This window comes from Pleurodeles waltl, chromosome 2_2 (assembly GCF_031143425.1).
Source record: "Pleurodeles waltl isolate 20211129_DDA chromosome 2_2, aPleWal1.hap1.20221129, whole genome shotgun sequence".
NCBI lineage: Eukaryota > Metazoa > Chordata > Amphibia > Caudata > Salamandridae > Pleurodeles > Pleurodeles waltl.
The window spans coordinates 316,196,970-316,220,551 of NC_090439.1; the positions used below are offsets into that span (position 1 = coordinate 316,196,970).

Consider the following 23,582-nt stretch of genomic DNA (forward strand, 5'->3'; position numbering starts at 1 on the left):
TATCCCAGCCCGTAGCCTTACACTCCCTCAGTATACCCAGGATTAGGTAGGGCCTCCCTACAACGTAACTACACTTTGATCACAACTCACCAAGCTATCCTATAGGAGATTTCACAGCGCTCAATGGGTCAACCTTGACCGAAGATTTTTTGGGCTATCATTAAAGACTGTATTTTAATTTTTTTTAAATGATTGATGTACTCGAGAGGCTGGCAACAGTACCCTTTGGGGAAAAACAAATTATTTGAACACATCTTGTAAGCTTTGCAGAGGAATGCATGATTTAAGAAAGGTAGGTAACAAAGAGAAACTGAAGGCCTTATTTAGAGTATGGCATGTGGGATACTTCATCAGGATGTACCATCTGCCATATTAAAAGTGCATTAGAGCATATAACACTTGTGATACTACAGAAGGGATACTCTCCACCTTTTGAGTATCCTCTGTACCAAACTCTATATAACGCCCCATGATTTGTCTCATTTTGCCTAAAATGTGCCAGATTTTTCTTAAAATGTACATTCATCTGCAAAGTATGGATGCCCTTTTGTTGTGCAAATACGGCAAATAAGTATATAACTTGAGAAGGTAAAGGGTAGGTTTTTCATTTTTTCGTACGATTGACAAGGGTGGATGCCCAGGGCACAACAGAAGATAGTGTAAGAGTTTTCCATACCCTTCCCTGGGATACACAACAGGTAGCGGTATTGCACCACCTTTCATTTGCCTTTCACTCTTTTTGGGTATGATTCACGTAGAGCCTGACATAATGTAGAGCTCTATGTAGCATAGGTTTCAGTGGATTTTAGTAGATTTCTGCACTTGAACACTTTTACAACAGTCTTTAGAAGTACTCCAGGAAATCTATGCAAAGGGTAGCATTACAATAGCGTACTGTCAGTGCTTACTCCTGCAGGGCAGATGATCATCAGAAGCACTATGTAGGCTTCTATCAGTGTGAGCTAGGCCGTCATTATGAGTGGCCTAGTGTTTGGGTCAATATTTATTGGTCTCGACAAAATCCAACTGTGCTGCCTCGGAATTTATCAAGTCTGATAAAGAACAACCGATTAGGAGTTTGTTCTCAGAAAAGGGGGAATAACACGTAAATGTTGGTGTTTGAAACACCAAAATCATAACGTCTTAAATATTTATTTGGTATTTTTCATCCAAGAATTTCCCAATTGTGATATTTGTAATAAAAGTAGAAAATGCACATATCACAATTAACTGGGTGCTCAGAATGAAGGGCCTAATTTATTTTCTTCCAGGTCTAAAAATCCTTTTCAAAACCCCTCATAAAATATTGTGGTAAGTATAAGAAGCCTCTGGGAAGGTTTGTGCATAACCACAAAATCATGGCGCTGTGTGCTTTTGCTGCCTTCACAATTTAAACCCACTCCATGGATATTGCGATTTTCTATTATGCTCAAATCAAGTCATTTCCATCAGAGGATGTGTCTTAAAAATAAGGAACAGGGCTGTGATTGTTGAACATTTTTAGGTGTATTGTCCCATTTTTTTCGAGCTTTGGCTTGGTTACCCGCAACTTCTACCACTCACCCACTGTGAAAGAGCTGCAGATAGAAGGGGGTATATAGTCTTTCAGGGGTGATGTTTCTTTCTTACTCAAATTACAGTGCGTTCTTTCTTCCCATTTTTAATCCTTTCCATATCCTCAAAATTCATGAAAATTTAAACAAATTAGCAATTACTGAGCCAACATGCACAACCAAAAAACACTGCCATAGGGAAGGCTGACTTTCGGTGTACCTTCCCTGATATCAATGCATCATTCTGTTCCTCAAGTGCAAGGGAGTGACAAAGAACTGAGGTCTGGTCCTGTTGAAATCCCAGCTAATCAGACTAGTGCTATACATCAGTAATAAACATCCGTCCCTATCTAGTCATGGATACCTGCACAATTGGGTGACCTCCGGTGGAGGCCTTCACCGCCCCCCGGCTTCCTTCCGTCTCATAATGCGCTCTGTGATGGGACTTGGGCTGCACTTCAATCCGAAGTTCATAAGGTCCCGAGTGAGAAGGCAGCTGCCAATCAAGCGCCGGCAGGGAAGGGCTGTAATGGAGGAGAAAAGGCATTAATTATTAATAGCAAGCATATTATCCCACACCACAAGAATCTGGCACTATTACTTTAGAGACCATGATTAGCAGTTCGTCGTTCCCTATCTGGAACTTAAAATTGCATCAATAAGCATAATGCCACACCATAAGTAATTTAGAATTCCATCTAAACAGCCAATTTTTTTTTTAATTCGATATATGACTGGATTCCTGCCTATGTTCCAGATGTCAGCAGACTTTCGTTGATAGAATAGAAACGACAGAAAAACCTTTATTTTTTCCATTGCTGTTTAGTGCCACCCTTAAAAATTGATGGCTATAGCTTCCATTAATCGTGGGAGGAGAGCAAAAGTGCAAAGAAGAACTTTGGATATGTTGAATGGAGACGAGTCTAAGTGGAACTAGAGGTGCATGGTACGAAACACAGAGAAAGTCAAATGAGATGGGGATTTTATGAGAAAATGTAATTGCTTGTTGGCAAAAAATCCAAATAGTTTGCTTTAAACTGGAACTTCTTTCGTCCCCGAGCCATCAATAAAAGAAACAAAATAAAATCACTGAATACTTCACATTAGCACTGAAAGAATACAAAATCTAGCAATGCAAATCTATAAATTTACCAACGTCAAGAGCAATTTTTAGAAAAGGTGTGAGGATCTGAATGTTGTGAGCTAAGACTCACCACACTGCCTTATCAAATCGTTTCATGGATGTAATGACGGTGCAGGTTACTACTGCTGAAACAATGTTTTGACTGTACTACTTTCTCCGAAATGCAGGTTAAGGTGCACATTTTCAACGGACACCACCAAATATCATACCGCAGGGTATTTAAACATGGAAGATTCCAAGTCTGGCCTCTTGTCAAACCCACCAAAGAGCCTGGTCATCCTGAACATTCTCCAATGAGAAAAAACAGGGATTCAACAAGTTTAACGTCACCCTCAAAATTCTAACAGCACTAAGGAAAAAGGCTCTCACAAATCAGAACTCGTACTTCTGGAGAGGGTAAGTTGTTTTTTGTCCTAGCATAGTGAGCAAACAAAGCAGAGCATGCTGTACCATGGAATTTCACTAAGAAATCTGTGGGCGTGATGACTCTGGTGCAGATGGGGGTGGGCGGAGGCCTGGCTGGTCAGGCATAATCTTTGTAGGACCTGTTTTTTGTCAAGGGATCTGCTACTTTGCCTCATCCTCGTACGAACAGGGCCTCACCCGGCTGGAACACGAATCAGGAAACAGATGAACACATAGATGGAAGAGGTCTTGCAGTGATCTGGGTGAATTGGGGGCAGAGTACAGCTGAGTATACTGAAGGATGCTTCGACCTTTCTTCCAATGCCTTGTCAAAAAAGTAAGTGAATATGAATCCCATGTGTTGATGGTGAAAATGTGCTATGGATTATGGGCAGTAAAGAGACACAATTGTATTCACCTTGTTAACTACAAATGTCAGCAAAGACAGGGAAATGCTAATTAAGACCTCAGGTACTACAAAAAGTAAGAGCAGACCGACGGCATTGGCTCTGGAGTCTTTTTTTTGCCATGACTGTGCATATGTTAATATATACGTCTTTCAGAATTTTACTAGACTGCGACTGATTCATATTTTTATAAACCACAGTCCGAAAATATTTCCTTCCATCTGGCTAGATGTCTATTCAGTAAGTAGATTTGCCTCCGAATTAACCTGCTTCTCATATAAGGGGCATTCTAAAGGAAAGTTGTGGTAGGGAAGTCACAATAGCTATGTTTGTCTGTACTAGCAAAATCAACAGCAAGTTTAGCACAAGCCACACTTCTAGGGAATCCTGCTGACTTGGCGCCAGCAATGGGCAGCGACTGACGGCCAGTCAAACGTCTGCACTGGTGAAAAGATGAGTGGAACAGAAGAAAGGGCTGCGCGATATGAAGGTGTCAAACAGGGCTGTGCAGACCAAGACAGTTTCTGAAGTTTAAATTACTCAAAAATAAATGAAGCTGCCAAAACTAGTGTTAAAGTAGAAGCCAGAAAAGACAGAAGGAGACAGACAAGGGCAGAAGGTGATGCATGCTGTCTTTGTGAGAATTCTTAGGGACTGGCTACATGGGCTACAACTTCTCTGGGACTGGCTGCATGGGCTAGAACTTCTCTGGAACTGAGACTCAGTTTCTTACAGCGAAGAAAACAACAATTCCTTTGATATAGGGGTGCCGAAGTTCTCTCCAGATGAGGATTCCATCTCGCTGGCAACATCTTCGAAATCTCTTGAATTCACTCTTGCCTGACCACATCCAAGTGCATTTCAACATAAAGTCTGACAACTATCAGTTCTTGTCAAGAGATTCTGATTTCTAGGTTACCAGAAGTTAGGATAGAGGTTTTGGTCTTCATTTCGTTTCCTTTGTCCTGTATGGCCAAATAAAACAGCGTGATTGTAGGCCTGCCAAAATTATCCCTTCCACCGCCAAAGGCTGTATAACATGCAGCAGCCAGTTTGATACCTAGAGTGAGGTCTGCCCACCCAATATCTCCCAATCCTTTATTAAGTTTAAGCATGTACATAAGACGTACACCTAGGCTGTCTATTGTAGAAATGTTAAGTGTGTCTAGTACAGGGATACTCAAATTAGGGCCCGGGGGCTGCATGCGGCCCTCCTGACCTTTAACTGCAGCCCCCTGGCGAACAGCAGAACTGGGCTGCTGTTCACTTTACAGAGCAGGAACATTCAGAAAGCTGTAAAACAGGCACAATTTATTTACACATTAACTAACGTAACGGTAATAGAGCGTTGGTGGCAGACAGAAGTCACATGAAGGCTCGGTTTGTTGTCCACATCTGCTTCACGTCCCCCTACGCCCACCTTTCATCACCCCAACTCTCACCCTGCTGGCCTAGGCACAGCCCTCAGGCATGTCACAGACAGTACTTTGTGGCCCCCGGGGAAATGTTTGCGAGTACCTATGGTTTAGTACAAAATGTGACATCATCTAAGACTTGGAATTCAAAAGAAACCAGAAAGCCAGGAATGCCCCTGGCTTACTCCTGTAACTCAGGAGGGAGTCAAGGGTACAACAAGAGCAAATCCCACTTACCAATAAGAAAATCTATGTCAAACAGGTTATGTTATGCAGATTTGAGTCAAGAAATTCTTATTGTGACCTGTCACAATCTACCATAATAAGTATGTAACACATACCTAACTCTGAATATAACTCTCTTGCTGATACCGGGCATGTCTCCCCACCCTTTTCTCAGACCTTCCTTCAACCCAGACCATAGCCTCGACCCTTACATTTACCCTCATAATTATCCCATCCCAAAAGTGTCCATATCTTAATCTTAACTCTTACAGTATGTCTAAATCTCACTCCAACCCTAATCTTGAGCCTCACCCCTTTCCAAATTACCTTCTTCGTCTTTCTGGGCCTTTGCCTGCAGCTTGAGCTCACAAACTGAATAAGTGGGCATTTGCCCGTAGTTGAAGGCAATAATGGTTGACTTTCTAGAGTGACTGGAATAATAGTATCTGAATTATTAGGATTCTTGCTGCTACTATTATTATTATTATTAGTAGTAGTACTGGTATTATCATTATTAGTATTAATATTAATGGGTTCTGTTGTTATAATCATTATTATTGTTATTAGTACAGTTATGCTAGTTACTTCAAAAGTATTAGCAGCTGCAGTAGGACAATTCTGAATGTTGTTTTTCTAGTTTTTACTCTTCTCATTGTTGTGATTGGTGTACTTTTTCAATGTAGTTGTGGCTACTGAAATGACCAATAATACTATGATTATTGTAATATATCATTGCCATTTTCTGATAAATACTCCTACTACCACTGCTACTACTTATATTACTACTACTTCTAATACTACTACTACTAATTTTAAGTGAGAATTTATAATCCTACTTTTCAAGAAACAACTTTCTATCAATAGAAACAAAGAACTGAGGAGGTGGGTAATGTTGTTACAGTGTTTAAATCTCCATGTTTGAAGCATATCATTATATGTCATGTACCCTAAACTACATCTGTAGGAGGCGACATGTTCTGGTTGGCTGAGACGAGGCCCTAGCCAAGCAGAACCTACCACTCCCCTCGGGGGTAGGTGATTACACTCACTGTATAGTATGCGCTCACCCTTGGACAGCTTGGCACAGAGCGGCCAGGCTTATCACAGAGACAATGTGTAAAGCATTGGCACAGCACGTCCACACAATCAGTACACTGAGCATCACAAACCAAACTCTACACGAGGAGTATGTAAATAAAGTGTGTATTCAACACACACATGAATTAACACCACATGCAAATCATGTAAATCTGAGCATAAATAACATTCAGAAAGTAGTACAAGGCCCGACAGTGTTAATACGACATCAGCAGTATGTAACATGAGAAAAACAATACTTTCCCTCCCCGCACCCACATGTGGTACTACTGCATTGGCAGCATGAGACCCACCCCAGTCATCACTTTTGAAATAGCTCTGCAGCCTAGGCCGCACCAGTAAACGTCAATGCCAACCACTATTGTAAACAATGTGCACACCAAAGCTACCACCCAGTGAAATCAAGCTCAGACATTCGTTCCCATGCTCTCACACTGCACCGCTATGCAGTGCCATGGATATCAGTCACATTAGCATACACGCACTCACACACTCACTTCCAGCACCCTAATGCGGTGCTCTGACAGTTGGCAGGTGAGGTGTAAATGGGTTTGGAGACTGCTTTTTGACCTAAACCTTCCTCACCCTCCGACCAATTGCTGTCCCCTCAGAGTGAGAGAGTAAGTAACCTTTCCCCGGATTCTAGGCAGCTCGCGGCCAGTGGTTACGCTTAGTCAGGATCATGAGGCAAAGGTACAGGTCAATAAGAGAGAATGGCTGATCGGACCACAGTCAGCAAATGGAGGTTTGGTCCCCACTCAGGAAGTTCACTCAGGGGTCTCCAAACCAGCCTTCCGGTGCGGGCCCCAGGCTGCAAAGCACAGCAGGAGGGTCGCCTTGGGACATGCTGTTGACAATTGTACCCAGCCAAGCCAGACACTCCACTTCACAGATAGTTACCAATTGGCACCTACCGGGACAGGAGGCACCACGTCTGGGGCACAATGACTTGGACCACCCCAGGCATCCCGGTTGCAAACAAAGAGTTCACCAAATTCCATACCCTCCTGGTACAGACAATTGGTCAGTTGCGAGATAACCTGATTACCATCAGTCACTTCTGAATGCTCACGCAAACTGGTCAATGCAGAGCCTCCCTGGGATGAGGCGCAACGTCTGGTGCATGATCATCTGAGTCACACCATAAAATCCCACTTGCACACAACAAGTTACCCTCTGGGTAACCCCTGGAATGAGGCACAATGTCTGGTACATGATGACTTGAGTGACATCAGACAATCCCACTTGCACAAGAAAAGTTACCAATGCAGTGTCTCCCTGGAATCAGGCACAACGTCTGGAGCACAATGACTTTAGTCGCACCAGACAATCCCTCTTGCACATGAAAGATTACCAGTGCAGCGCCTCCCGAGAATGAGACTAAATGCTTGGTGTGCGATGACTTGAGTGACATCAGGCACTTCTGAACACACAATCAGTTACCATTCCGTATATCCCTGGAATGAGGAATAACATCTGGTGCGCAATGACTTCAGCCGCACAAGACTAATCCAGTCACACACACACAGATGCCATTTCAGCAGTACCGCATGAGGTAGAATGCGGCACTGCGCCGGGTACACCCCCACCTCTGAGGGTCGCAACCAATGAAACGTACATCGCACGCAATGAGCGTGCAGTCGGGTGCTGCATGAGAGAAATGCTGCTCACTCTACAACAGCAGGCCACGAGGGGTCCCGCAATCAGTAATCCATTCACTAGCAACCAAATGATTATGCGTGCCATGGCCCCACGTTGAAGGGCTACACTCCTTGAATGCGGGCAGTACGTTGTATGCTCCGCACCAGGCAAATCCGGTCTTCAGGCACAATTCCTAGTTCAACATTCACACCGCTGCTACCCAGTGGAATCCAGAGACAATGTAGAAGGACTGGAGGGCACCGCTCTCCAGACAACATGGTAGAAGGTGTAGGTCCCTTGACGGAGGTCTTTGATGTACCTGAGACCTTCACACAGAACAGGGGGCAATCCAGCAAGCCCTTAGAGAGCACACCTCAGAGTGTCCCACTGCAGCAAGTAGTGTGCCCAGCCAGCCACAATGCAGGAAGGATACACAATCCCTTCCTATGACAATAAATACTCCTGTGCACAACAGTTTCCTCTGGCAGTGTGCACTAAAGAGTTCAGGGACTCCATCCTGTGTTCCGGCAAGTGCATCTCTAAATTGCTGAAGTGTGTTATCCCTAGTTGTACTCAAGCGTGCCTTTGAAGTTGGGGGTGGCTCAAAGGGTTCCCCTTTGAACCACAGAGGTCTCCCCTAAATTTCAGTCATGTCTGCCATTGGGCCATGTAATGTAGCTCTTTATCTTTAGTGGTGTCATGATCTGACTCCAGAGAGGCCAAGTATCAAAACCTATCCCTTCAATTTATCCAGCCAGGCCCTCTGTTCACAGAGGTCAGTCCTTACAGCTGCCCATGTTTCAAAGATGTTGCTGGGGAATGCACAGATGTGGTTTCCCCAGCCCCCAGTGAAATGAAGCATGAATTACAAAGACACACAAAAGGGATTTTAGAACATGGAAATACCCACTTTCTAGAAGTGGCGTTTCCAAGGTATTACTGACAAAACCACCTTTACCATTTGAAAGGGTTTGTGGTTAGGAATCTAATGATAGTAAACATTATGAGGCTGCTCCACAGCAATCCACTGCACTATTGCAGCGAGGATTACTCACAAACTTTTCCCCATATTAACCTATGGGCAAGGCAGTTCTCAAAGGTAGTGAAAACACACATGGGCATTCTACCTGGTTTACACACAAGCCTGCAGGGGCAGGCTGGACACAAGCCTTGAGAACACTACGAGGATGCAAGTGCATCCATAAATGCCTGCTGTGACAGGCTCATTATATACATCTAAAAACACTAACGTCAGGTGTGCACATACTTGCAAGTTGTACCATGCTCAGTATACATATTAAAACACCGATATGCAAGTGTGCACAGACTGGAAAGCCATGCTAGGCACTGTATATATATGAAAACGCCAATGTGCAAATGTGCACAAATAGGCAGGCCATGCCAGGCCAAGCACAGTATATACAGGAAGTCACCAATGTGCAAGTGTGCACACACTGGCAGGCACCAGTTCCTAGCAGAGGTATGAAGGAAGCGCGTGCATTCACACTGTACTCAGTGTGAAAGTGCCCATTGCCCGAGGGGCACTCAAAGAGAATCAGCAAAGCCTCTTAGAAAAATCAAAATAGTTTGGGGAACCATTACCTCAGCGTGTAAGGTCTACAACATCCCACCCCTTTCCAATCAAACGCTCCAGAAGGTTGCTAGGATTTCACTTCTAATCGGAGAGCTTTGTGCTGCGACAGGAGTAATAAGCACTATATACACGTTCCAATATAATTCAGCTCACAAATAACCATTCCACAATAATACAACAGCATGGATTGTAAATACTATTTTGTGAATGTGCACACAATTCAATATGTGCAGTAACACTGTGAAGAAAAGACAAAAAAGTATCATGTAGACTAAAACACTTCAAGCATGACACTGACAGCGCAAAGCTACATGGAAAGGCCATGGCGATTTATCAGCGGGGTTCTTCTTGTCAGTGATAATGCAGAGGCGGTTCTCTTGATAAGGGGCGCCCAGTGAGGCATAGAATAGTCTCACAGGGTTGGTGCGCGATAGCTATTTCCTATGTTAGATTATCTTGACCATGCACTCCATTTCCTGTGGTGAAAAACAAAACTGCGTAAATGTTATGAAGATAAAAAGATGTGTGGTTGACTTGACTAGGAGGGCGAAGTCCTGGAGGTGTGACATCACTCTGTGAGCAAGAAGCGGGAAAAGCTATGATGCTTAAGATAATGAACTTTCTACATCGTTTTTTTTCATTCAGTGCATCTCTCCGAGAAAGTCTCACGTCACTGAGCGTAAGGACGCGTGTGCCCAGAAATAATGGAGAAGGAAGGCTTTCTTGCCGCCCTAGCAGTCTTTCTTCTCTGTTTTTCCTTGCCACAACCAAACAGGCATAAATAAGGCACATCCCTTCCTAATGCAAAGTCACTACGGTAACATGGGCATGCTTTACTGTACACATTAAGGGAGACTGTAATAGCATAACAGGGGTAGTGGCTGTGGGCGCCATTACTGCACCTGCACCGCCATTTGGGATAACACTAGAACCAGCAGTAAGAGTCAGTAAGGTCCAGGTGGTATCACAATGACACCGTACGCTTTGGACCCTAATTAATCTAGAAAGAGGCTTTAAAATATTATTGCCTGTTGCCAAGGAATATGTTTATGTACCAAAACTCCCACCACAATGAAGGCATGGCATCTGGGTAGAAGGCTTTAGTGTTGCATTTCCCTATGGCACTCATTTGTTCTGCTATCATACTACAGAACAGGATCCTGATGTAGCATAATATTGCAAGGTGTATTTTTACTGATTTTTTGCCGCACAATGTCGGCATCAATAAAACTACCAATGGCAGTACTACTAAATCAAACTGGCGTTCTACCAATCTTAAATCTGTTAGCAATATCTTGATGTTATTAAGATCATCCTTCTCACTGCCAGAACACTGTTTAGGGGCCATGGGGCATGCAGGAGTCTGGGCCCAACCAAGGTGGTTGAGGCATTTTACTCCTGATGTAACGGGGCCCAACTTGCTATGGATCCTTAACTCGGTTAGTACAATGTAGTCAATCAGAGTCAAGCAGGGTTGCAAAACCCAAAGGAAGTATGGCCCAATAGATGCAGCACTTGTCCTTGGTGCACAGCAGCCCCTTCTAACATATGTTGTCACCAAAATTCCACAGCACTGCACACAGGCAATGGTCCAATCATTGCAGAGCTCCTCTCGTTGCACTGTGGCCTCTCCTGGCATACAGAGTCACCAAACTTTCAACGTGGCACAAAAGCAACATCCGATCAATGTGGCGTGGCTCTTCATACCTCACTCAGGAGCCCAAAAAGTCTTGGCTCCCATCTGGATCTCGCTTCCTCCTACATGCTCCTCTCCCACACAGGTACACCAGTCTTGGTGAGTGAGGCAGGTACTGGTGCTCCAGACTCAGGAGAAGGTAGTCTAAGTTTCCCTGGATGATGTCCCCTCACCCACCAGAGAGACTAGCAGACTGTGCCCTTAGCCTTGGTCACAGGCAGAAGTTATGCAGAACTCTACTCCTCATGCAGCCCAGCTGGCTGCTTGGCAGATGACAAAGTATGGCGTCTCAGTCTCCCCTACTTATAGTTTGCTCCAGACACAAAATTTGATTTAGGGTCTGGGCCTTTGATGTTTTTATGTTGTGGTTCTGCTTCTTTGAAATGGGCATCTCTCCCCTTTGTTCTTCCTCCTGAAGGATGTCTGTCACAGCAGGCAGGACCGAAGCTGATTAACCCACAAGATTCAGGGAAGTGATCAGAGTTCACACCTGGATGTCAGCCATAGTGACATGTATCTTGGGCCCTGAGCATCACCCTTTATGTTTCTTTTATCAGCCTCCAACTCCCTCTTCCTGAAATGTGTCCAGGCCCCTTTCCTGTGATCTGTCGATGAATCAAAGGGCCCTTTGAAACGCACAGGAAGAGCCTGGCTCCACCTCATCCAGTGCTTGTTCCACCCAGCTTACAGGAATGCAGCAATATACAATTCTGTCTGGGTGTATTCCTCTACTCCTTATGTTTTCACCAGGCAGGCCTCGGCTTACCAAAATGGAACCTAGGTCCTGCATGTAATGTACTGATGAAGTCACTTCTGTACTCAGTGTACATTCACAGTACAGTTACTCTCCAGCACTGCTGCCCTCATGCATTATGCTGTTACCAGCATATCCACATGTAAAATGCACACTCAGTCTGTGCACACTGTTTGATATTATAGTCCCTCTGTACTTTACCAGAGTGTGTCACTTTAAACACACACTGCCACACACAGTTACCACGTGCACACCTACTTCACCATAGGTGTGGTGTATCCAATTGGAAGCACACATGCACTCAGCATGTTTTCATCACACATGCACTTCCACATTAACCTAATGTAGGCCGGAATGAGCTAAACACAAAGCAGCTGAACTTTTAAAAAGGCGAGTGAGCCTGAAGGCCTCACTCCAGGGACAAAGGGTAAAAAGGACATGTTCACTACTACTGAACAATAAACGGTATGCTGCTGCCACCTCACTTGTGCTGTTTACCCCTGGTGAAGGCAGCATCTTTCCACCACTATGAAGGTAGCACTTTGGGTGCCCCTCCTGATCTAACAAGACCACAATCCATGAAACAGACCTATGTTATGGTGCACACACAATACATGTTTGTCTATGACAAAAAATCAGCATTAGAGATCCAGACAAAAATACAGTTTGGCACTCAGGGCAGGAGTACACATCTCTTACAATGGAGATGACTTTTCCGTCCCAACACTCATCATTCAACATGTACATCAAGCCTGAACAATGAAGTCTCTTCTTTGTTTACAATACACGATGTTGAGGTAAGTCAACAGTTACCCTACAAGCCCAACATCAGGTGTCAAGATCTATGCAGAACTATCCACAACATAGGTTTACACTTGCCAGTAGGGTAACAGGGCTAACTGTTAAGCCTTGCACAAACAGCAAAGGTTTTAAACGAGCATTGGAATGACCCAGAAACATAGGAAAAATTATTCCACTTCTCCCTCCCTCTGTCTCTTATTGTTCTTTGGGGGAAAATGTCCTTTTGTTGCCAGCCTCCCACAGGATAACATTTCCTCTCAGTCTGGCTAGGAATAAATTGTGCCTTTTAGATCTAGTTGAAGCATACAAAAAAGTGATAGGTGCAATGTTTGAATTCATTTTTGCCATTGGTAACAGCTCAAATCGCATTCCAGTCCATAGTGTTTTTGTCCACCATGTCATCTCAGATTAGACCCTGCCACATATACATCAGCCCTGGTCCTGCTCCAGCAGGAAACGTCCAGCCCAAACTGCGAAGCCAGGACCTCTCTGAAGAGGACCACAAGCAACCCAAGACTGATTTCAGCCTACTTTGGCCTCTTCAGTTGGGTTCAACTCGGTTCCAGAGGCACACATCATACCCGTCGCACTTGGGGCATCACAATTAAGAAAACAAAAAATTGATAGGTGGAATGCTTCAAATAATCTAATTCACTGGTAATTACTTCAGCTGCATCCCAATCCATCATTTTTCTGCCCACCATGCCACCTCAGAAGAGACACAGCCATGCAGATATCAGCCTTGGGCCTTTTCTAAGGGGAATAATCTAGCACGGACAGCCTAGCCAGGATCTTTCAGAACCATAACACAAGCAACCCAAGACATGATTTAGCCTATTTGGGCCTCTTCAGTCAGGGCAACCTGGAGCGCGGGGCGGGGAAGAGAAGTATGCCAGGGAGAAAGCTGAAAAGCACATGTGCTCTCTTGGAGTGAGCATTGGGAGGACACATGTAAATTGGCAATGCTCCAGAGGACAGACAGACACAAGATAGACAAGGCAAGCAAAAGATTAAGAATCAGGTAAATGAAAGTGGCAGTAAAGCCAAACAATGTTAAGCAATGGGAGGGTTGTAAGTCCATCAGTGTTCTTGCTAAGCCCATAATGTGTCTTTTGCAACTAGGCAGCGCTCTCTGGTAGGCTTAAGCTAAAAAGTGATGGGGAGAATGCTTGGATTAATCTCATCCAATTATATTTACTCTGCTTCACAACCCTGTACAATTTTTCTTTGACCAAGGTGCCACCTCATATTAGTCCTAGCCATTCACAAATCAGCTGTGGTACTGCTTAAACAGGGACAGTCCACCCCTAAACTGCTGAGCCATGTCCTTTTTGAACCAGGCCACAAGGAATCCAATTCTAGTTTCAGCCTATTTGGACCTCTTCAGTCTGGCGCAGCTTGATTCCAGTGGCACAGTATAAGCACAAGACCCAAGTTTGAGTATTCCCATTGCACCCAGGGCATCACCATGAAAAAAAAAAAAGGATGGATAAAATGTTTGAATTAATGTCAGCCACTGATAATTATTCGAGACACTCCATAGTCCATCTTTTTTCTACCCACTATGCCAACTCATACTTATTTGGACATATGATGAAATGACAGCCATGCAGGCCCACACATTACCAGCACTAGTATCCAGTTAAGATGAAGATCTTGACAAGTAGCACCAGTCTATGGGTCTTGGGGTCTGATTTAAAGTTGGGACGGTGGCTCACTGTCCGTCAGAGTGGTGGAAGACATTACGTTCACCACCTTGTCGGACTACCACCACCATATCTATAGATCACCTCCCGCCAACGTTACAGCAGCTCCTGTGAAGGAACTGAAAGTTTAGTGAGAGTCTGCCATGTTTTATGAGCCAGCGCACCAAACTTTTTTGTTTTTCAAAACAAGCTTCCAAAGCATGAGATTGTTTTTGACAAACTAATGTCCTCCACACCCTGGGAGTTTTATCATCAGACTATGGGGGTCATTCCGACCCTGGCGGTACAAAACCGTCAGGGTCGCGGATGACGGAAGCACCGCCAACAGGCTGGCGGTGCTTCCTGGGCCATTCTGACCGCGGCGGTAAAGCCGCGGTCAGAAAACCGGGTCCGGCGGTTTCCCGCCGGATTTCCCCCGGTTGCCCAAATCCGCCATGGCGGCGCTGGGGGATTCTGACCCCCTTCCTGCCACCCTGTTTCTGGCGGTTTTTACCGCCAGGAACAGGATGGCGGGAACGGGTCCCCTGGGGGCCCCTGCACTGCCAATGGCATGGGCAGTGCAGGGGCCCCCTAACAGGGCCCCAGCCTGCTTTTCACTGTCTGCCTTGCAGACAGTGAAAAGCGCGACGGGTGATACTGCACCCGTCGCACACCTGCAACACCGCCGGTTCCATTCGGAGCCGGCTTCAGTGTTGCAGGCCCCTTTCCCGCTGGGCCGGCGGGCGCTAACTTGGCTAGCGCCCGCCGGCCCAGCTGAAAAGTTGAAATGGCCCCAGCGGTCTTTTGACCGCGGAGCGGCCATATGGCGGTTACCGCATGGCAGGCGGCTACCGCCGCCCGCTGCGGTTAGAATGAGGGCCTATATACTCTAAATAGGTCTAATGTTCTTACACCAATAGGCCTTACTTCACCAGACTGTAAGTGTAGGTTTCCAAAGGCAGAGCCAGTGGGGGTAGAGCTGTCAGAAACCTGATGGTTCACTCAGCACATGACAATACACAGCTTGAATGTTTTATAGGCAGTGTACTCCGTCATGCTGTCATACTAAGTGACAGCAAATATCTTGTGGTAAGTGTTTTTAAAGTAATGGGCAAAAAATGGGTCAGGTTTGGCTGAATGATACAAGTACATGATTCACAAAGAATGGGGAAAATTTAGGCTTGTAGGTTGACCACTTATGGTTTGAAAATATGTACTCAATTCCCCTGATTCACTGCACCACTTTGGAGGCATTAGAAAAAAATTCTATCCAAGGTGTAGATTTCCTGGTGTACTCCTGACTTACCAGTCAAATTCCAACAGATCGCCAACATGTGGAGAGTCCACCTGGAATACAAAAGCTTAAAATATGTTTTTGCAGTACTCCCTTTCCTACATCCCCATAACATTTGTAGGTGTACACTCATCTTCCCTAGCTCTCAACCCCACACTCTTCGACCCTTGAAATGCATTTACACCTCATTTTCAAAGGGTGAAAGGTCTGTGGTAGGAAAGTGCCTGACAAAAACATAAAAAGCTTGTGAATGCTGATGGCCTTTCCGCATTTGAGTTGTAATTGGGTATCTCTACAAATCCTGTTTCTCTGCATCAGAATCGAACATCCGCCCCACAGATCATGCTTTTTGCACATGTTAGTGTAACTAACATGCATAACTAAAGTTGGGAATCAATCCATATATTTCTTGACAGTTCATAAAGCTTACATTTCCAGCAAAACTGGAAACAACTGATGTCTTTACTCTTTTGAGGGACTCAGCAGGAGTCCTGTTTTAGGGAAAACAACAAGTGATGGACGGAATGCTGAACATTGTCAAACACTCACCCCCAGTCATAGATCTGGGTTTAATCCATCATTCTTTTGCTCACCATGCCACCCCAGTTTGGACCCAGCCATATGCAAATCAGTCTTGACCCTGTTCCTCATGGGAACAGTCCAGACCGAACTGCCAAGCCAGGTCCTCACTGGACCGGAAACAAGCATCCTGGGACCGGTTTCAGGGTTTCACACCTCATCAGCCAGGCTAGCTTGAATCCAGCAGCATGGGAAGCACAGGACCCATGTCTGGGCATACCCTTCCCACTTAGGGCGACAAAGCAAAAACAAGTGATGGACGGAACGCTGAACATTGTCAAACACTCACCCCCAGTCATAGATCTGGGTTTAATCCATCGTTCTTTTGCTCACCATGCCACCCCAGTTAGGACCCAGCCATATACAAATCAGTCTTGACCCTGTTCCTCATGGGAACAGTCCAGACCGAACTGCCAAGCCAGGTCCTCACTGGACCGGAAACAAGCATCCTGAGACCGGTTTCAGGGTTTAACCCCTCATCAGCCAGGCTAGCTTGAATCCAGTGGCATGGGAAGCACGGGACCCACGTCTGGGCATACCCTTCCCACTTAGGGCGACAAAGCAAAAACAACAAGTGATGGACGGAATGCTGAACATTGTCAAACACTCACCCCCAGTCATAGATCTGGGTTTAATCCATCGTTCTTTTGCTCACCATGCCACCCTAGTTTGGACCCAGCCATATGCAAATCAGTCTGGTTTAGGGGACAGTAAGAGAAGTAAACAGACCAAGGCAGGAGTTACCATCTTCAATGGAAGTAAATTTGAATTCCCGGTGTCTGTCACGCTTACTACTACCCTGAGAGCAACACAAGGCAAGAAACATGGATCAAGTGTCTTTCATCTGTGAACTTCGCCTGCTTCAAGCAGGAAAACTCTCTGGATGAAATTCAGTGGGAAAAGGAGAAATTATCAGGGGATTCAATTGCGGCATTCTAGATTCCTCAGTAGTTTCTTATTTTTGAGGAGCCACCCCTGGAGTTATGGATGGCCCAGTACCAGTAACTTCATTCAGGAAGGATGCTGTGAAGAGTAACCCATTAATCTAATGGACTCTGCGGTCTACTTGCTATAGGCCATACTACATCCATTTACAATGACTGAGTGATTCAAATTAACAGCGCAAAAAGAGCCTTGTGTGGGCACAAATAGAAGATGCTGATTTACAGAATTAGGGGCATATTTATAAGCCCCTAGCGCCACCAGAATGTCACCTTTCGGGACGTGGCGCTAAGCACTGGGACATATTTACAAGGTGGCATTAAGCCACTTTTTGTGGCTTACCGCCACCTTGTAAATACGGCCCATTCACACACAGCCCCTTGCGTGGAAGGGGCATGCAATGGGTGTTGCTGTGTGCATGCCACAGCAACACCCATTGCATTTTGACGCTACCTCAGATTTACAAGTTTTCGTAAACCTGAAGCAGCGACAAAATCTAACGCCACCCCAGGGGTGGCGTTAGCAAGGCACAAGGAGGAGGAATACCTTTATTCCTCCTCGTTTTTTGCTTTTTCTATGTCTGCTGCATTTTGCAGCGCGCATAGAAAAAGCAAAATGCCAGGCATGATTGTTTATGTGCTAGAAGGTGTCCCTTCCTGCATTTAAACCATCATTTCAAAATGACGCTTTGGCACCTCTGTGTGTGCTGCAGAAGTGCCAAATCGCCATTAGTGATTGTTTATGTGCAAGAAGGGACAACTTCCCACACATAAACAATCAAAGCCCTCAATGCAGACATCTTTGCACGATGGTGCAAAGATGCCTGCGTTGGTGCTAGGCAGCTCAATTTAGCACCAGCGCAGGAGACAACACAGGGGTGTGCCTTATTCAATTAAATACGGCACATGCGTGCATTGCGAAAATGACGGGGCGCAGTGCTGCCAATTTTGGCACAGCGTTGCGCTCTGTCATTTTCAGTTAGATATGGGCCTTAGTATTTAATGGAATTTATGCAAGCAAAGGATTGCAAACTGCAGTTTTTCTATAGTTGTATGTTTTTACTTAGGGGCGAGAAAATGGGTGTTCCCAGAACTGGAGAGTCGAGTGGGCACTGGAAAAGTTGTGAATGTGAACATTCACAGACCTTAAAAAGGCTTGCAGCAACAAGGTATTTAAGTAGAGTACAAAAAATGTGAGTGTGCAAACAGGTAAGTGAGCATAAACGGTGTGAAAGAACAGACTTTTTTGGGAGAGAGTGTTTGATGTAGGGATGCCTTCAATTGGTAAAATAATTTCCACATGAAGAACAAAGGGGGGAAACACGATTAAAGTACATTTTGAATCTTGACTGTGAGCCAAAAATTAAACTAAAAAAACAAATAATTTATAATTCAACACCTCCAAAGGAGATGACTCGTATCACATTGCTGAACTCAATACATAAAGTGCAGCTGCAGAGACGGAAACATGACTAGTGTGTACGCATGAAATATAAACTTCAAAATTGTGATTTACTGTTCGGCTACAGCAGGGGTGCCTAGCATAGATCCAGCAGGAGTGATCCTGGACCTACACTGAACACCCGAGGTCCACAGCACATGGCAACACATATGCATGATGGTCATCTCATGTGGCAGATACAAGTAAAGCATTAAAGGGCACTGCATTACGGGCCTAAGTAAAAGGAACGCTCGAGGAATATATTTGGTGAAATGCTTCCAGTTTTAGACAGCATAAAGTTTGATATAGTTTCAGACTGAAATGCTGAGCAGACTATGCTTCTACCTACAGCATAATATGCTGGAGGCTGTTTGATTTTTACTTCTCTCTTTTACTTTGACTGACATTTCCAAGCAATTACTTTATCAGTACCTTTCTTTCTCTGCATTTTTTGTGTTACACCATCCGTTTGCTTCAAAAATCAGCACAAGTAATGGCAATACCCTTAGCTCTGACTTTAAAGGAATGGTGCGTAGTGATGTGCAGCATTACAGGTGAATAGCAAGTGAATGGATGTGTATTAGAAATCCTGTTGGTGTAGTTAAAAGGTTATAGTGACAGCAGCACAGACAAGCCAGACTTAAACATCCATATAGGTTAATGACTGCCCTTCTCCCATCTGTGCTGCAGACAGAGAAAAACACCATATATTATCTAGTTATCTAAGACACTTTAATAGCAATACAAAGTCATGTGTCCCCTGAAAGTTCAAGCTCAGGCAGCTAGATAAATAAACAAAACGATCACAGCTGTGTAGAGGGCAAGCACATTTTAGTGGAAGAATACAACCTCTGCCCAATCAAAATATGTACACCAGGCTCCCAACAAGTGGACAGAGCAAAAGTCCCTCTCTAGTGATGCTCACAAAATTGTCTGGCCAGAGCTGTGCTGTCAAGCCAGACCATAAAAATGACATTTAGGGTGAGGGGTGGGGAGAAGTGAAGGTACTACAATATAAGGGAGTGAATTACAAGTAATTTCAGTGTGAGGGTTAAGTGGGCATATAAAAGAAAGGCTGAAGTAAAGATATGTAGAGATAAGGGTATGTGGAAGTAAAGGGTCACAACTACTGAGGGAAATGCTCACAGCTTGGTGATAGGATGGTAAACTCTCAACTGTTATAGATAAATCTGGACACAATACTGTACTGCTATACCAAGGGCCTATTTTAGTTTTTTAGTTGCAGACATTTTAGAACCCTGGGATTCGATCTGTGATTAAGCAATCAAATTTGAATTGGTAACTCGTATAGCACATATGAAGGAGAACATACAGTCTTCTTAACATTTGGTATGAGTATCTTTTTAGTTATAATTTCATAAATGTGTTTAAAACAAACACATTATTTCTCTTTTTGAAGATTGAGATGGCATATGTTTTATGCCTCCTCTCCACTGTGACTCTTTCACCACAACTAATTGTGTAATAGAAGAAACATAAGGAAATAACTATGTATTATGAAAGCAAAGTGCAGTTTCCATTGCCCAGCATGCTTCCCCATTGATGTTGGTCTGTGCTTGCCAAAAAGGCCTAACGCACGTAAGCACAAGGCAGCAATTCCCTGTGGCAGGAAGTTTGGTGTGTGACACTGATCAGCAAAGCCTCTCTAAATACCTTTATTTAGTTGTGCCCAGTAGTCCCAGGGCACCTGTTGACGCAATGTCATGGAAACGTTTTGCAATTGACCAGAAATTATATTTGAATACATGACCAAAACAGTGGAAAACGATTAGATGAGCACCCTGTTGGGATCATTTATGAACGGGCTAGGAATCTTTTCAAAATATAAAAGGGACATATGGATGTACCGGGCTAGACTGCACCTGGCATAGATGACTCGACTGACCCGTCTGCAACTGCTTTACTCCTGTTTAGAGGGGACATTGCCTCGCTGTACAAGTTGGACTGCTCCTATTGATTATTGATTACGGCTGATGTGCATACACTTAGCAACTTCCTGTGGCGGCACAGTAGACAAAAAATGAAGAAATACAGTGTGAGCCAGAAAAATTACCTGGGTAGTGGATTTATAGAAGCATTCCACCCATGAGGTTTTGTTTTTTTACTCATGGGGACTTTTTAAACCCAATTCAATATGCTTGCGCAGAACCAATCAGAATATTTCTGGATCATCCCTAGACTACTCATGTCTCCAAAACATACATGAGCAAATCGTTGTAAATTTGATTTGCATCAGAAGCTATTTAAGTGCTATTGCACCACCCAACGTACCCCTGTAAAATCGTTTTAGTAAGCTCTATGAAGACTGGTGAAGTCTAACAGAGGCCAAGAGACATTCTCATTAAAGTTGGCACACAGCTGGCCAGTCTATGCTAGGGAAACACAGGAGCACAGTAGATAGAGGTAGATATTGATTTGCAGAGAAGAACATGGAGATGTAGAAATAGAAATAGAGATCTGGATACAAAGTGAGTACTGTAGAGAGATGTAGCAAGCAACAATGATTTGCAAAAAAGGATATGCAGGCATATAGAAGTTATGGGTTTACCTGAAAAACGATCAAGATAGTTTAGAGTGGGCCCCATTATGACCTGCCACACAGTGCTACTGATCCCTCTCTTTTAAAAACAAAGTGGTGAACAAAAAGTCAGTCACTAACGTATGAGGAACTGTCAATTTATATCTTATTTATAGTGCTGTATATGCAGTAGGTAAGGGAAGTGTCTCCGAACTTTCTTTGCATGAACTGTGAGCGTAAGTCAAGATGTATGCTGCTTTGCTGCAGATTTTTGGCAAGGCAACAAGAACAGGTAGCTGGTTCAGCAACCAGCTAAGTAGAAATCGGACACTGCCTGAAGCTGCTTCATTGAAGCCCACTGGCTACCAGCCACTGTGGGACCTTTCAATAACTCATGTGGTTGAGTGGTTTGTTGCAAGCCGTGGAAATGAGAGTCACCTATCACAGGACCAAGCCAAGAATCTAATTTTTTAGATGTTTTTCTGGCTTGTGTAGTCCAACTTCACCAACTGATCAATGACAACGGATGTGCCAAATCGCCCTATGACCACCGCCGCCATAAACTATAATCCTCATCACTACACTTAAGAATCCTCCTTCGTGGACTAGCAGCAAACAATTAAACAATTTCGCACTGACCTCTGAAGCATTTCACCAGTTCTCTACATGTGGCAAAGTTACTAATTTTATAAAAAACCTAGATTAGACTCCCATGCTTCGAATTTAAACCATTTTATTCTCTTCTCTGTGTTAAAACTGCTGGAATTGGCTGGGACACAGCAGCTCCTAATTATACAGTCATACAATTTTCACAACCCTTTCTAAGCCGATTTCCACGTCTCATAAAGAAACTATCCAACAACATATGCAAATATTACTTTTCCCAGCTGAAATTTTTATGAAGGTTTGGTCGTTTTTTCCTTTCCATGCTGGATGTTTATTGTAAATATGGAGATTCCACAGATGTTGGAGGGTGACATGGCCTGTACCCGGGGCTCTAAGATTCACCAGTGAGAGAGTCCAGCGCTCTGGAGTGCATCATTAAGGCTTGTAACAGAAAAAAGGCTGTGAAGTGTGACGGTTCAGGCCTTATACCTATTTCAAACACTGAGTACTCAGCCTTTATCTTTCTGTGCTCCTCATCCATTCCTCATTTCAGGAGCGGCTCTTTGTCCCCACACACAAAAGCCAGCTATGACGTCAGACTCTGTGATTTTGGTAATCGGGGATGTGGAGCCACATTTTGTGGGGTAACTAATATCCGCTCTTCCTGTAGGAATGTACACTCAGCACTTTTCTAACACAAGAGTTGTACCAATACATACCACAGTTCTAGTGTCAAGAGTCATCTTTAGTAGCGGGGGATTGGCTGTCGAAATGACAGAATATAAACTATTTTGTTACTGGAAGTTGTATACAGTAGTCTAATCCTGAAAAAGAAACACTTTCTTCACCTTTCCATTAAAAGTTTCTAATAAGCAGATTGTTCTTGTCTAGGGTGAACACCAGCTTGCCCCAAATCACACATTAAGCCTCCACAAATGTGTTCAGACCGACCACTGCATGTGGGAGCCACAAGCTACCCAGAATTAGGGAGATTTAACCTATTTTTGTACTACAGGAATACAATGACTGTTTTATTTTCTTCATATGTCAATGTTCAAAGGCTCGGCAGCCGGGACAAAAAAGGTGTCAGATAAAATTGGGCCTAGAGGACTTTGATAAGTGACAATTACAAATGTGCCCCAACTCAAATGGTAATTTATTACTCAGGGTAAAGTAGTCTCCAATCACTGTGCACAAAACCAACCTATTTCTGCTCAAGGCTTCGAATTAGTTTTCTACACCACTTCTATTAATGTAAGACAGCTTGGTGCGTTAATGTCCCATTGATTAGGAAGGCACTTGGAGCGGTGATAGAAAAAAGATTGTTTTTCCTCTGCTGCAACAAGTAAAACAAGCATTTGCAAAACAATGGGTCTCGCGCTTGCTCGAGTTAGAGCTATTAGTGTTGTAAATTCATAACTGGACTTTTCTTGCCACACTGAAAATGAAAAGAAAAGCAGTTGGCATAAGCAAGCCGATTGAAAGTGCTACAGCTGCCATGAGCATGAGCGTGAAAGAGAGACACAAAAGAAAAAAGAAGTTCGCTCACAGTCAAACATATCGGCAAACGTGCAATTATCCATGTAACAGGATCGGTCCCCCAAGGCGGTAACAAAACCTCCCCAAAGAGGAACAAACGTAAAGCATTTACCAATGCTACTAAAGGATTTTTAAAAGGCACGCCCACAAACTAATGAAAGTGATATGTGTGAGGTGGGCGTGGTTAAACGCCCAAATAGATACCAACATGTTGGAAAAGCAGCG

The 23,582-nt window shown here is 44.1% G+C and overlaps 1 protein-coding gene across 6 annotated transcripts in view; it reads right to left on the bottom strand.

Moving 5' to 3' along the window:
- The window catches only part of NFATC1 (nuclear factor of activated T cells 1), a 395,649-nt gene that overhangs the window by 292,018 nt on the left and 80,049 nt on the right, over positions 1–23,582 (bottom strand). For all 6 annotated transcript variants that reach the window (XM_069219782.1, XM_069219784.1, XM_069219783.1 and 3 more), the window contains exon 3: positions 1,918–2,077. In XM_069219782.1, coding sequence (XP_069075883.1) covers positions 1,918–2,077 — 160 coding nt within the window. The remainder of the gene's footprint in view (positions 1–1,917; positions 2,078–23,582) is intronic.